The sequence below is a fragment of the Equus quagga genome, chromosome 10, assembly GCF_021613505.1.
Source record: "Equus quagga isolate Etosha38 chromosome 10, UCLA_HA_Equagga_1.0, whole genome shotgun sequence".
Lineage (NCBI taxonomy): Eukaryota > Metazoa > Chordata > Mammalia > Perissodactyla > Equidae > Equus > Equus quagga.
In genome coordinates, this window is record NC_060276.1 from 24,883,115 (window position 1) to 24,899,122 (window position 16,008).

General features: G+C 38.2%; 1 protein-coding gene across 5 annotated transcripts in view; it reads right to left on the minus strand.

The window, feature by feature from the left end:
• Positions 1–257: 257 nt before the first annotated feature.
• XIAP (X-linked inhibitor of apoptosis) overlaps positions 258–16,008 on the minus strand; it is a 41,167-nt gene continuing 25,416 nt past the window's right edge. For all 5 annotated transcript variants that reach the window (XM_046672931.1, XM_046672932.1, XM_046672929.1 and 2 more), the window contains 2 exons: positions 13,323–13,523; positions 258–4,649 (listed from right to left, as the gene is read on the minus strand). In XM_046672931.1, the coding sequence (XP_046528887.1) occupies positions 4,456–4,649; positions 13,323–13,523 (395 nt within the window). In that variant the 3' untranslated portion in view covers positions 258–4,455. The remainder of the gene's footprint in view (positions 4,650–13,322; positions 13,524–16,008) is intronic.

A 16,008-nucleotide genomic window follows, 5' to 3' on the forward strand; every position in this document is an offset into this window, starting at 1 on the left:
CAGGCCGATCTTTGTGGGAAGGAGGGTGTTACTATGGTTCATATTTTTATACATTTTAAAACTTGACTTTTCACACACTTACAGAATTCTATAAGTTAATGTGAAGACAGATGTCTTTTTTTTTTTTAAATGACTTGATGTGTACTTTATGCCTGGCTCCACGGCGTAAGATATATGTAGGAGGTTACGTTTTAGTATTTCAAGAGGGCTATTTTATTTTTTCTGGGAAAGTGAAACAAATACAAAGTAATAAGATATCATTTTAAAGAATAGTACTTTATTGAATAAGTTTTATTCACAGAAAAATAAGCTTTAATCTATGATGACTGCCAGATTATACAGTAGAAAGCAGTTTTCTTAGTTTTCCATACTGATGGAAAGATTTCTACTAAATGAAAAAAGCCGTAAAATTATATTCACAAATATAGTAGTCTATCTGAAAACATTTCACACAATTATTCACAACACTACTACAATGACATAAAAATCAGCCATTCTGTCAGGTTAGATAAAGTATAACAGTAATATGAAAAATGCAAAATTTTCTAACAGAAATTACATTAAAGCCTTTGTTACATCAAATCAAAAATGCATATTTGTTACTAAGTATAGACAAAATGACAAAATATACTTATATAGTAATTTTAAATGTTACATTAATGATATACAATAAGGATCTAGTAAATGCCAAAAAATCTATATGCATACCTGCAAACTTTAGACTTCAAAATAGAATCTTACCACCCAAACATTAATGTAGTATTGTACAATTTGAAGATATATGGATTTAAGATTGTCCTACTGTATTACTTATAAAGTGTCATTTAATATGTAGTGAAATCCATGGCATAGGGGAAAGAATAGTTGAAAAAAATAAACATTTGAGACCTCCCAGGAGAGAGCTCAAGTTTTTCACCTTCAAACCATGTCCCAATATGGGGTGCCACTAACTAGCTACACAGCTTTGAACAAATCACTTCACCTCGGAGCCTCAGTTGCCTCATCTGAAAAAGGAGGGGGATGAATTAGATACTCTCTAAGGTCACTTCTAGCTCTGAGACCCTATGATTCCATTATGCCGCAAATAAAATTCACACTGTGCTAATAAGTGTCTAAGAGTCAAATTGAAAGCAATTATAAACGTAGGAATAAGTCAATTGTTTCTATTAGGAAAGCTCAACTAAACTTGATAAGAATAATTTTTTCAAGTTTTTAAAAAAGGAATTTAAACACATTTAAGGGCTTGACCTATCCATTTATTGCAGTTTACATCTTAACTATGAGAAACACCAAAAAGGATGAGTAAGAGTCACTGAAAGAGTTATCCCCTAAGTCTTAGCCCAAATTTCCAAAATCAAGGTAGACCCATGGAGGGTAAAAGAGTGTTAGGGAATTAACATTTATAGCAAGTATTTTACATACATGGTCTCCTTGAACTCTCATAACTTCTAATGGAAATGATACACGACACATCCCATTTCTCCCACCACTCCATCCCTCTTCTCCATTCAATACCTGGCTAATCAGAAAACACTGATTTGTGTCTAAAATGGTACAATACACGCAAGTAATGCCGTGGTGGTAGTCTCCATTCAGAATTCAAACTACAAATTTTATCCACTAAAACGAAAAGAGGAAAAAACCTACCAAAATTTAAATAACAACAAAAGATCATAATACACAGGGCCAAATCACATTATATACACTCACCACATCCACCCTGCCCCATCTTTGCCCCTAACTGAAGGGGGAAAAATCTATCAAGAAAGGCAATATACAGCCCTTCACTAATAAACTGGAATTTATCTTATAAACATTAAACCCATTTCTCAAAAATTAACACAAGGACACCAAATTCTTCCGAATAAAGATAACTATTACAAAACAATTTGACCCTTCACGTGACTAAAATGTAGTAAAATAGGTGGTGACTTTGAAATCTTAGAGTGCACTTTACACAGAAAAGGAATGTCTATATGTAGATACTGCAACTATTTTGGGAAGGGGAGAGGCAGAGATTTGGATCTGGTTCTACTTCTGTCTGACCTTGCAAGTGATTACTTTTTGCACAATTACGTGGGAAGGATCCAGTGCTTTTTATAGTGCGAACACAGACAAACATTGCTAAGTCTTAAAAAATTTGATTAGAAGTTGGAGTGCTGAGTGATTTAAGGACCTGAAGCAAGAGCATTTCTAAACAATTCTTAAAATAAACTTGTTAGCCACATCAGCCTCATGCACTAAATTTCACAACTCATGGGGAGAAAAAAAGTCTTGCTTAACTCTAAACATGCAAGTTCTTCAAAAGTTTTAATGAACTGAGGCTCCCAGAACAGGAAAAGCCTTATGTTAAAACAATTCAGTCCTCGGCCAACAACTAGATCGAACTGCCTCCCTCACTTGGAGCTGGCGTGTCCTGGAAAACACATTTTAAAAACTTTAACACTTTTCTCCCCTTGTAATTTAAATTTAAAGCTTAGACTAAACATGTAAAATGTAACAATGAATCTATGACTAAATCTAAGTGGAACACAGTGCAAAGGTAAAGAACTGAGGATTTACACAGTAAAACAACAACAGGGCAGCCATTATTTAATTTAAAAACCTCTCATTTAAATTTGCAAGGCTTTAAATGAATATCACTTAAAGTAGTAATCAACAGAGATTAGGAGAACATGACAATACTCTTTCTCTTAGAAAATACAGCGAAAATATAATTTTTACAGTTTTACTCTCAAACTTTTCTCTGCAGTAAAGTGTCTCACTCACTGCTACAACAGGTCGTGTGAGAATCTTGTACCGTAAAGCTTGGGTGTTCTATGAAGCATTTTTCAACTTCCATTTTTTATCTATATTGATTCTTAAGTTTTATTTTCTCTTTAATATTCAAACAACTATTCTTCTTTTCTTGGCAATATTTTATAATTTCCAAGAGGTTTGTAAGGATCTTGAGAGAACATTTATTTCAGAAGTTCTCTCTTACTAATACTAGTCAAGAAAACAAAAACATTTAGGTGGAGGAAAGACTCAGTATTTTGTCCTATATACATCTTAATCATCCTAACGGTAAAAACTCACACGAAACTTTAAGACATGAGACGATATGAGAATCTCAACATGGAAAGCCGTCACTAGAACTACGAGCAGTGTACAAACACGCGTCTACTTTCACCTACGTAAGCGGACAGATGTTTAAAATACTGGGTTAACAAAGATCTTTTAGTAAAGTGACTTAGGCAGGCTTAAACTAGCAAGGATTAAAGATGAATCCTTACTAATTAATTGGAAGATCTGAGACATATTTTATATTTCATTTTACAAAATCAGGAATATTTATTTTGAAACAAGAGAAGAAGACATGGTCTACCTGTCAGAAAACTACCACTCAGAAATATTTTTCATCCACAAAGCAGGAAAAACATATAAACATTTAAATTTCACATTGGCACCAAAAAGGTTAACTGCCCTGCCTTCTTGGATTAGAAAAACTAAAGCTGAGCAATAAGTAGTTTTGCAGGCGTTTGAACATGCCTAAGCCTTTAAATCAGTACAACACTTTCTAAAAATTCTGATTACAAAAGTAATACATACTTACAAAAAATTCAAACAGAATAAAATGAAAAAAAAAAAACCAGAAAGTGAAAGGCCCCTGTAAACCCCCACTGGGACCCATCCCCCCCCCCCAAAAGAAACCACATTTAACAGTTTGGAGCATATCTTTCCAAATCTTTTGTCCTATACATACACACACAAAACACACATGCCTTCATTTGGCTCATTCTATACATAGTGTTTTGCCACTTGCATTTTATACTTAACATATCTTTGAAATCTTTCTGTATCAGTACATGTAGGCTAGATGGTATTCTATCATTAAACATCCTTTTAGCAATGGCAAAATCATTTTTTAAAAAATCATCTACCCAGTACATGTGTATAATTTTAAAAGAAAATGGACAGAATCCTAAAACACAAAGACAAACATCTAAAAATAATCTCTATCTTTTCACCAGTGTGGAACAGTTCATTCCTTTTTCACACAAAACAAATTATATGATTGGGGAGATTAACTCTAATCTCCACATTTAAACAGAATGCTCCATTTGTTAAGCCTATCTGAAAAGAATGAAAAATTCAGTTCATTAATCCATTGACACGTAGAAACTAAGTGAGTCTACGACAAATACACATTGTGATCAGTTATAACAGGATGCTCCTTAGTCTAGAGTTTCAATTAAATAACAGTAAAAAAAAAAAAAGGATAGATAACACAGCTAATATCCTGAAAAATCCAGAAATTCAAATTTTAGATTGCCATCTATAACACTGCAGTTTATACTTTTTTCTACTTGGTAGCAAATGCTAATGGAATTCAATGCTGATTACTTAAAGTCAGTTCACATCACACATTCAATCAGGGTCATAAGAACATAACACGCCTACTGTAGAGTTAGATTAAGACATAAAAATTTTTTGCTTGAAAGTAATGACTGTGTTGCACATGGGACATTTGTCAACTGCTTCAGCACATTGTTTACAAGTGACCAGATGTCCACAAGGAATAAAAACTACAGCAATATTTCTATCCATGCAGATTTTGCAAAGCTTCTCCTCTTGCAGGAGCCTTAGCTGCTCTTCAGCACTAATCTCTGCACAAAGAGAAAAGAAATGTGTTAATTTTAGACTTTCTTACCTGTCGAAATTCACTGACATAATTTGAACCCTACTGTGTGTCGGGCATTAATCAAGTGTTGGCAGAGGATGACTCACTCACACGTGGCATCTGCTTTTAAGTAGCTTGCACACTAGTGGGAGAGAAGGATGTGAGCTGAGGCTATGGAGGTAAGCACAAAGTACAAAGCGCTAAGTGCTATCATAAAGTTACGTACAAAGCGCTCTGGGACAAGACGAAAGAACAAGTTCTTCTGTTCAGACTAGTTGGGGAGGGCTTCACAGTTTGGCGGCTGCTGGAGGGGGCGGGGGGAAAGTGGAGGAGTGACATTTAAACATGGCCAGCGATTTGCCAGGCAGAGAAGCAAGGGTTAGGTAAAAAAAAACAGCATATGGAAAGGGCATGGCCTATTTCAGGAATGGATTTGAGGGACACTTCTCAAGTGGGACAGGTAGGACTTGGTGACTGACTGGATGTGAGGGGTGAGGAAGAAAGAGAAAATAAAGTTGATTTCAAGATTTCTAGCATGGCTGACAAGGGGATGGTGATGCCAGTAAGAAATACAAAAGGAGGTACAGGTTTGGGATTTTCAAGATGCTTTTGAAGTGTCTGTAGGGCATCCACATAAAAATGTCCAGTAGGCAACTGGAGAGTCAAGTCTTGAGGTCAGGGGAAGTCAGGGCTAGAAATAGACATTTGAGTGTCATCGGTATATAGGTGGCACTGAAGTACTTGCTTAATTTAGCCTTTCCCAAACTAGGTTTTGTGAAATGTTAACAAATATGCCACAAAAATGTGTTTTGTGGTCATACAGAACCGTAACAGCAGCAGCAGCAGTTCCCAGTAACACAGCACTTACTGCTGTGTGCTAGGCACCGTTCCAAACACATCACGTTTTCACCATCTTTGCAATCACTGTATACCAGTGCTTTCCAAATCTGGCCTAACCTGAGAATCACTCGAGGCATTTTTTTTTTAAACAATAGATTTCTGGGCCCCATTCAATGAATCTGAAATTTCTGGGGTTGAGCACACGGGCATTTGGGAACCCCTGCTATCAAGTTCAGGGCAGTATAATATGGTGTACAACCTCTCTTAGAAATTCACAATGCATTTCCCTATTTAACTACAGAACTCCTTTCTCGTGGCACCCCTTTTAACATCCCAGGGAACACTATTCTGAAAACAAGGTTGGGAAATAGTGCTTTAATTTTATTCAACAAGTACTTACTGAACACTTAATTAGGTTCTAGGCACTAGAGATAGAACAATTAACAAATATATAGACCCCAGGCCCTCAAGTGTTCATAGACAAGGAACACAAGTAGACAGGAAATTATAATACAGCGTGAGGATAAAGGTAATTACAATGTGTTATGAAGAACACAGGAAGGGAGTAAGTCTGTGCAAGTATATGTGTACACACACACATAAAGGGAAGGCCTCCTGGAGGAAATTATACCTAAACTGGATCCCAAAGGATGAGTAGGAGTTAACTAGGAGAAGGAGAAGGTCTTGGGGAACAGGGACAGTGGGAGAAGAGGGCTCTGGGCAGAGAAAATGGCATGAGCAGACTCCATGAGGAGAAACAGAACTAGACCTGCAAGTGCACAGGTTACGGCTTGGATATAGAATCTGAGGGGGAAATAGCATGCGATGAGGCTATAGAAAGTTAGCAGGAGCCCGATGGTGAAAGACTTGGCAACCCATGGAAAGGAGTCTGGACTCGATCCCAAGGGCCCTGGGAGCCAATGAAGGGATTTAACCTGGAGATGGTCAGATTTGTGCTTCAGAAAGGTTTCCCTGGCTAGGGGTGGGGGAAAGGATTATTTAATCTTTTTCTTAAAAGGCAACTTCCTGGGCATAATCAAAGCTCTACGCTCAAACATGGAACATATCAGAAATTAAAAAAAAAATACAGCACCCGCCTTTAAGAAGCTTGTCTAATGGGCAAGACAGAAAACAGTTCCAAAATAATGCTACAAATGCTCTAACAGTCAGGAGAGAGAAGAGGGAGCTCCGAACTCTGCTATGAGTATTGGGTAAAACTTCAAAGAAGTGATCTCTGAGCTGAGCCTTGAAGGATGAGTTCACAAGATGGATTTAGGGAATTGGGGGTGGAGTGGGGAATAAGACTAGGTATACAGACAGGGAAAAGGCATTTGGGGCAGGAGAAACAACAGTAACTAAAGGGATAGCATTATAAACTGATCTGTTATATGAAAGCATCTGACCAAAAACGTCAGAATGAAGTGTATGCTCATGCCGCTGCCGTAACCCACAGTAACTGGTGTGAGCTCACCCGTCAGAAGAATATGAAAAAGGAGAGTGACCTGGTTAAGGGACAGCACTGAGATGATGGGCTTTCTGCAGCAGCCTGCAAGCAGAGGGACTCGGAGATCATACAGAAGCAGAAAAAGGCAAACGAGGAGGAGGAACCCAAGTAGCTTTGTGTTCAACCCTCTTGCGCTTTGCCCCTGTGCCTGGAGCCAGTCCCACCAGGCTCGAATTTCCTCCCGTAGGGCTCACAGCTCCCAACACCGATGGCATTCCCTTTGCCCCGAGTCTGCGGTGGGTCCCTTTTGTGCTTCCTTCCCCTCAGGGAGCCCCTCTCCCCCGGACCACTCCTGGGAGTGAGGGGTTTACCCTTTCCCAGTGTTTTTTATTCCTGTGGGGCTCACCCCCAAATATTTTTTTATTTTATTATTTTTTATTGAGGTAACATTGGTTTATAACATTATATAAATTTCAAGTGTAGATCATTCTATTTTGAATTCTGTGCAGATTACGTCATGTTCATCACCCAAAGACTAATTACCATATGTCACTGTACATCTGTGCCTTACCACCCCTTTCACCCCCTTCCTCCCCATTCCCCTCTGGTAACCACCAATCCAATCTCTGTCTCTATGTGTCTGTTTGTCGTTGTTTTTATCTTCTATTTATGAGTGAGATCATGTGGTATTTGACTTTCTCCCTCTGACTTATTTCACTTAGCCTAATAGCCTCAAGGTCCATCCATGCTGTCACAAATGGCCAGATTTCATTTTCTTAAGGCTGAGTAGTATTCCATTGTGTATATATACCACATCTTCTTTATCCATTCGTCCCTTGATGGCCACAGCACCTAGGTTGCTTCCAAGTCTTGGCTATTGTGTCTAATGCTGCAGTGAACATAGGGGTGCATGTATATTTATAGATTGGTGTTTTCAGGTTCTTTGGATAAATACCCAGCAGTGGAATAGCAGGATCATATGGTAGTTCTATTCTTAATTTTTCAAGAAATCTCCATACTGTTTTCCATAGTGGCTGCACCAGTTTGCACTCCCAGCAGCAGTGTATGAGGGTTCCCTTCTCTCCACATCCTCTCCAACACTAGATGTTTCCTGTCTTGTTAATTATAGCCATTCTGACAGGAGTGAGGTGGTATCTCATTGTAGTTTTGATTTGCATTTGCTGAACTCTTTTCATGTGCCTGTTGGCCATCTGTATATCTTCTCTGGAAAAATGTCTGTTCAGATCTTCTGCCCATTTTTTAATTGGGTTGTTAGATTTTTTTCTTGTTGAGATGAATGAATTCCCTTTTTTTTGTTTGAGGAAGACTAGCCCTGAGCTAACATCTGCCAATCCTCTTCTTTTTGCAGAGAAAGCCTGGCCCTGAGCTAACATCCGTGCCCATCTTCCTCTACTGTTATATGTGAGATCCATACCACAGCATGGCTTGCCAAGCAGTGCCATGTCCGCACTCAGGATCCGAACCAGCGAACCCTAGGCCGCCAAAGCGGAACGTGTGCACTTAACTACTGCGCCACTGGGCCAGCCCCGAGATGAATGAATTCTTTATATATTTTGGATATTAACCCTTTATCGGATATATGGTTTGCACATATCTTCTCCCAATTGTTAGGCTGTCTTTTCGTTTTGTTGATGGTTTCCTTTGCTGTGCAGAAGATTTTTATTTTGATGTAGTCCCATTTGTTCATTTTTTGTATTGTCTCCCTTGCTGTCACCTCAAAGTATTAAAAGTAGATTTACAACTCAAAAAGGAAAAAATCAACAGGAAGAAACAATTAAGTAATTTACACATTACTTTTGGATGTGATGCTGCAATGAGTGAAAAAGAACACTGGGCCAGAGACCCAGAGTAGTCAAATTTATAGAGACAAAAAGCAGAATGGTGGCTGCCAGGGGCTGGGGGGAAGGGAGACAGGGAATTGTTTACTGGGCAGTTTCCGTTTTATAGATGAAAAGAGCTCTGGAGATCGGTTGCACAACAATGTGAATGTACTTAACACTACTGAAAGGTACACTTAAAAATGCTTAAGATAGTAAATTTTATGTTATGCGGATTTTACCACATTTTTTTTCAATTAAAAAAAAAAAAGGAACACCGGACCAGAAGTCAAGAAACTTGAATTTTGCTCCCAACTACCTGAGTGATCTTGGGCCATAGCACATCTGTACTGCAGTTTTCTCACTGAACCATGAAAGTTGTTATATGAGCTTTAAGGTTGCTCTTGGTTCTGATTGTTTGTGATTCCATTTTACAGCTCACAATGGAATGAAACTCCATGCCTACCAAACGTTGATATCAACTCTACTTTTCCTACCTTACTTATTTCAGCCTTGCATACAGACACTTACTTGAGATGGTGATGCTCTGGGCACGGATTTTGTTTTCCAGACCATGAGTTGACCTCTGGCAATTACTTCACTCTAGCCTTAAAAGTAACTATTGCGGGGCTGGCCCAGTGGCCGAGTGGTTAAGTTCGCGCGCCCTGCTGCAGGCGGCCCAGTGTTTCGTTGGTTTGAATCCTGGGCACGGACATGGCACCACTCATCAGGCCACGCTGAGGCGGCATCCCACATGCCACAACTAGAAGGACCCACAACGAAGAATATACAACTATGTACTGGGGGGCTTTGGGGAGAAAAAGGAAAAAAAAAATCTTAAAAAAAAGTAACTATTGCACTATGCAAAACAGTATGGAGATTTCTCAAAAAATTAAAAATAGAAACACCATATGATCTAGCTATTCCACTCCTGGGTATTTATCCAAAGAACATGAAAACACTAATTTGAAAAGATACATGCACCCCTATGTTCATTGCAGCATTATTCACAATAGCCAAGACTTGGAAGCAACCTAAGTGCCCAACAATGGATGAATGGACAAAGAAGATAAAGTATATATACACAATGGAATACTACTCAGCCATAAAAAGACAAAATCGTACCATTTGTGACAACATGGATGGACCCTGCGGGTATTATGCTAAGCAAAACAAGTCATATAGAGAAAGACAAATACCGTATGACTTCACTCATATGTGGAAGATAAACAAACATACACATATGGATAGGGAGAACAGACTGGTAGTTACCTGAAGGGCAGGGGGTGGGGGGAGGGCAAAAGGGGTAAAGGGCACATGTGTATGGTGACGGATGAAAACTAGACTTTTGGTGGGGAACCCGATGCAGTCTATACAGAAGCTGAAACATAATGATGTACACCTGAAATTTACATAATGTTATAAACCACTATGGCCTCAGTAAAATAATTTTTTTAAAAAGTAACTATTGGCTTCTATTCCTTCCCTCTGGCACCTCTCCCCTTTTTCTTCCTGCAAAGCCCTTTTCCAGGTCAGGAGATTCCTGGCACATGAGCAATAAAGGCAACAGCTAAATAACTTTTCATGTTATTTGCTAATATTTTTACTAAATTATTTTAAACCACTTTGAGAATAAATTGATGTTATTCATTTTACTATCAGAGCAGATCCATGTGGAAAGACAGACTGATAAGAAATGTGTATGGATTATTTGATTTTTATATTATGTACAGTTATATACACAAATGGATTAAAATAAGTGCTTTAGTACATACATGAAGTAAAGGGCTTTATATCATACTATGTAACTTTTAAAAAGAAAGAAAAAAGATAATGATTTGGTACTATGTTTAGAAGACTGTTTACTGGGGCATTCTTTGTCACACAGCCATTGGGATGAAAGCTAGTATTGAATCTAGGATTTCTCAGTAAGCAACAATAACGTGCTTTTCCTAATAACTCTCACCTGCTTTACTTTAGTTGGGTCCACCCTCTATTTTGTATAGAATTAAAAGATTCTTAGTGCCAGTCTTTCCTCCTCAGCCTTTGGGAAGAGAAACAGGCAGCAGCCCCAGCATGAGAAGATAGCCTATATCAATTAACCTCCTCTCAATTTACTGAGACTAAGGAGAGGTCAACTGATGAATTCCAATCCCAGCCCCTGAGAGCTGCTATTTGCTTAGGCTCCCCTTCCCACACCATCCTAGCTTGTAGTTTCAGTGGTACTAACCCCCACTGACTCCTGCTGCATAAAGAACAGACCATCCCCTCCTGCCCCCGCGCCACCATGCACTCTGTCCCTCGTTCTCTTCTACTGCAACCCACTAAATCCTTCTGTTGCAGACAACACTTTCAGGTATAAAAACTAACACCTTACTGTTAAACTTAATTAAGCTTGAGTTGTGGTTAAGACGCAGAAAAGAACAACACAATGACGTGTATGTATTTCTTTTGCAGTAAAAAGATGACCAAGTCAATGGTGGTTTATTTTACCATCACCAAGACAAGTGGAGCTATTGTAGGCTTTGAATAAATGCATCTTTAGGAAAAGAGTAGTAAGCTTTCTGCTGAATCTTTTTTTTTTTTTTTTTTTTTAAAGATTTTATTTTTTCCTCTTTCTCCCCTAAGCCCCGGTACATAGTTGTATATTCTTCGTTGTGGGTCCTTCTAGTTGTGGTATGTGGGACGCTGCCTCAGCGTGGTCTGATGAGCAGTGCCATGTCCGCGCCCAGGATTCGAACCAACGAAACACTGGGCCGCCTGCAGCGGAGCGCGCGAACTTAACCACTCGGCCACGGGGCCAGCCCCTCTGCTGAATCTTTTACATCAACTGATATAATTTCAAAAATCATTACTATTGTAGTGTTTTATGACTTATGTAATTATGTGAATAATGTTTCAAAAGCTTCTGAAATAACTTAAAGATCAAAAGGATCTTTAATGTCAAAAAAAAGTACGTAGGGGCCAGCCCTGTGGCCCAGTGGTTAAAGTTCCGAGTCCACTTTGGGGGCCCAGGTTCATGAGTTCGGATCCTGCGCGTGGACCTACTCTGCTTGTCAGCCTGCGGTGGAGGCATCGCACATACAAAGTAGAGGAAGAATGGCAGAGACGTTAGCTCAGGGCTAGTCTTCCTCAAGCCAAAAAAAAAAAAAAAACAAAGAGGAAGATTGCCAGTGGATGTTAGCTCAGGGCGAATCCTCCTCAAACACACACACGCACAAAAAAAGCAAGTAAACTTTTAGGTTCATTAGCACTAGGAAAATTCTCATCTTTTGGGAGAGAGCTGAGAGAACAATGACTATAATAAAGTACCCCAAAATGTATTCAGTTTGAAACCTTTTCTTTAACTTTCAATGATGCTGGCAAGCACTATAATAGCTATCATCCTTAAAGGAGAAACTTGGATTTTTGATCTTTTTTCCTAAAAGGAGTTTATATGCTTCTCTTCTACATTATTTAATACTCTTTGTATATATGATTTACAGTAACAGGGTGCCATCCATTCAAGCACTATTTAGTAATATGACCCTTTATATATTTACATCATATGAAAAGTTGCAGAACACTCTAAATCCAAACAGTTTCAATTACAAAACTTATAGCTTCTATACACAATGATAAAAGTTAGCCTTTGTTGTTCTTTATCTAAAACAGAGCATAAACACACACTTTTAAAATTAATGGATCACTGAATCTTACTTGGATCCTGATTAGAACAAATCAACTGTGAAAACATTTTAAGACAATGGGGAAAATTAAAACCAATTTAGTTTCAGATAACATTATGGAATTACTGTTAATTTTGTTAAATGTGATAACAGTATGTTACGGACTAAATGTCTACGTCTCCCCCCAGTTCACATGTTAAAGTCCTAACCCCCAATGTGATGGTACTTGGAGATGGGGCCTTTGGGAGACAATGAGGTTTAGATAAGGTCATGAGGGTGGGACCCACCATGATAGGATCAGAGTCTTTATAAGAAGAGGAAGAGACACTAGAGTGTTCTCTCTTAGCCACATGAGGACACAGAGGGAAGGCAGCCATGAAATCTGCCAGCACCTTGATCTTGAACTTCCAGCCCCCAGAACTGTGAGAAATAAATGTCTATTGTTTAAGCCACTCAGTCTATGGTATTCTTTTATAGCAGTCTGAGCAGACTCACACACAGTATTATGGTTATGTTTTTAAAAAAAGTCCTTATCTGTTAGATATCTATTGAAGTATTTATATGTAAATGATATATAGGATGTCTGGCATTTACTTTGCAATGCTACAGCAATAAACAGTTGGAGGAAGAAATGAAACAAGATTGGAAAAGTGTTGATAATTATTGAAGCTGGTTGATGAGTACATGAGGGTTCATACTATACTCTCCATTTTTGAGTATGCTTGAAATTTTTCCTAATAAAAAGTTAAAAAAAAGTTTATCCTAAGGGGGATGTGAGAGGAATTAATAGGCCACAAAGTCATACAAGATACTATCCATAATGAAGTGCTGTTAGGTGTTTCTTGCTTTTTAAAAACAGCCAAGCATACCTTGCTGCAATGAAGTCTGACTTGATTCATCTTGTGTATTGTCTTTCTGAGCATTCACTAGATCTGCAACCAAAATTTCGAGTGATCTATAGTTGCTCCCAGATGTGTGAATTTTTTCCTCCATTATTTTCTTAATGTCCCTGAAACTGAATCCCATTCGTATAGCTTCTTGTACCATGGGATTGTGGAAGATGGTATCATCTGAAATGAAAATTGGTAAGGAAAAATAAGAGTTTAAACAATTATCTTCATCAACACAACTCAAGAGCAAAGTACAGTTAGAAAAAAAAAACTCAAGCAGCAAGCAAAAATAAATAAATAAATAAACCAGCAAACCGAAGATGCTTTGGAAAGATTTTGAAATACTTAGGCACTGAAGGATCACTTTCAGAATTTTACAATTGAAAATGCAGTGAATATTTATTTTGTAGCACTGTGAATGGAGATTAGGTGCTTTAAAGACTATGATGAAATAGTGCAAGACAAGGTAAAACAGGTAAGAAAAGGGTTAAGTCCTTCAAAAATCTGAACTTTTTCAAATCAGTTGTATTCATTAACAACTAACCTAAGGTACTTACAGGGTGGATACATTTACTGGGTCATTAGCAATTTTTTTGAAAAAATCATGGGAAATAGGGGGAAGTCCTAGTCTGTGACCTTGAATGTATCAGTTTCTTCTCTCTCAGACTTAATTTCTGCAGCCCAGAGGGTTGGACTAGATCAGGCAAGAAAGCAAATAGAAGCTCACTTTAACGACACTCAAAGTAGGATTACAGGTTGTGTAGGGAAGTGCTAAAAGAGACTTATACCCTCTGGCTCATCAGTTCTACTCTTGGGTATTAAAAACGGGTGCACAGGTCTACCAACGACACACACAAGAATATTCATAGCAACATTCTTCATAACAGCCCCAAACTGGAAACAACTCAAATGTCCATCATCAGGTGAATGGATAAGTAAATGATGGTACATTCAAACAGTACACAGGAAGAAAAACGAACAAACTACGGCTACAGACAACATGAATGAATCTTAGATATGATGAGCAAAATGTCAGCATAGGGATGAAGCAGAGACAAAAGAGTACATACTATATGATTACATTTGTAAGATGTTCAAGTCTAATCTACGGTAATAGAATGTCAATACAGCTTAGGGGTGGGTGGTGATTAGGAAGGCACCTGCAGGAGCTTTCTGGGGTGGTCGAAATGTTTTATATCTTGATCTGGGTGATGGTTACACAGATGTATACACAATGTTTTATATATGTATATGTTAAAATCATCAAGTTAAATACCTAAGATTAGTGCACTTTAGGCACTTTATTGTATGTACATTAAACCTTAATAAACGTTTTTTAAGAGGAGGCTGGAAAGGGAGACAGAGAGACCTGATTATAAGGAACATTACACGGCAAGTAACAAAAGATATTTTCTAAGTAGGAAAGTAACAAGATTTCTGTTTCATAAAGAAACTGTCAGAAGGTTATAATGCAGACAAAAGATCAGGTAGGAGACTACTACAATAGTCTGGCTGAGAAATAAGGGCAGGATCAGTGTATTTTAGACAATATTAAAGAAGTGGAAGCCATCAAACGTGGTAATTAATTAAATGTAGACAGATAAAGGAGAGCAAAGAGCTTAGAATGACTCAAATTACCAGGCAACTTTGTGAAATTGTGGTACTGTTAATCAACATGGGAAGTAAAAAGCAGGACTGGATTCAGTCTGAGTGGTATTTATTTTTATTTTTTTTTGAGGAAGATTAGCTCTGAGCTAACATCTGCCGCCAATCCTGTTCTTTTTGCTGAGGAAGACTGGCCCTGAGCTAAGAACCATGCCCATATTCCTCTACTTTGTATGTGAGACGCCTGCCACAGCCTGATTTGACAAGTAGCGCACAGGTCCACACCCAGGATCCGAAGTGGCAAACGCTGAAGCAGAACATGCAAAATTAACCACTGCACCACCAGGCTGGCCCCCGAGTGGTTTTTAGAGATGCTGACTTTGAGCTGCTTTTGAGATTTCTAGGTGGAGATGTCCAGAGGGCAGCTGGACATCAATCACTCTTTTGTGGTTCTACTATCTCTGACTTGTGTTTTTCAGTTTGTTTTGCTGGCTCCGTCTGCCCACCTAAATAGACATTGGTGGTCGTTCTCTTCCACGCCCTCATTGATGCTATTTTTTTAACGATCTCTCTGGAAACTTTCCCTGCTTCCACAATTTTACCCTCACTTATATGAGGAGTTCCAGGTTTTAATATCCACCTACCTGGATATCCTGCAGGTTATCTTAAGCTTAACTTGGTAAAAACCAAAAGGAGGGACAACAGGATACCCACATGAAAAAGAATTAAATGGACTCCTACCTCAAGACCATGTACAAAAATCAATGTATTATGTATATGATCCTCAAAATGCACCAAAGAAGTGAACGTAAGAGCTAAAACCATAAAACTGTTACAGGAAAACAGAGATGACCTTGGATTATGCAATGGTTGCTTAGATATGACACCAAAAGCATAGATGACAAAAAATATATAAATTAGACTTCATCAAAATTAAAAACTTATATGCTTCAAAGGACACCAACAAGAAAACCTAGAGGAGAAAATATTTATAAAACATATATTTGAAAGGGATATATATATATATATATATATGAAGAACTAGACTATATAAGAACTC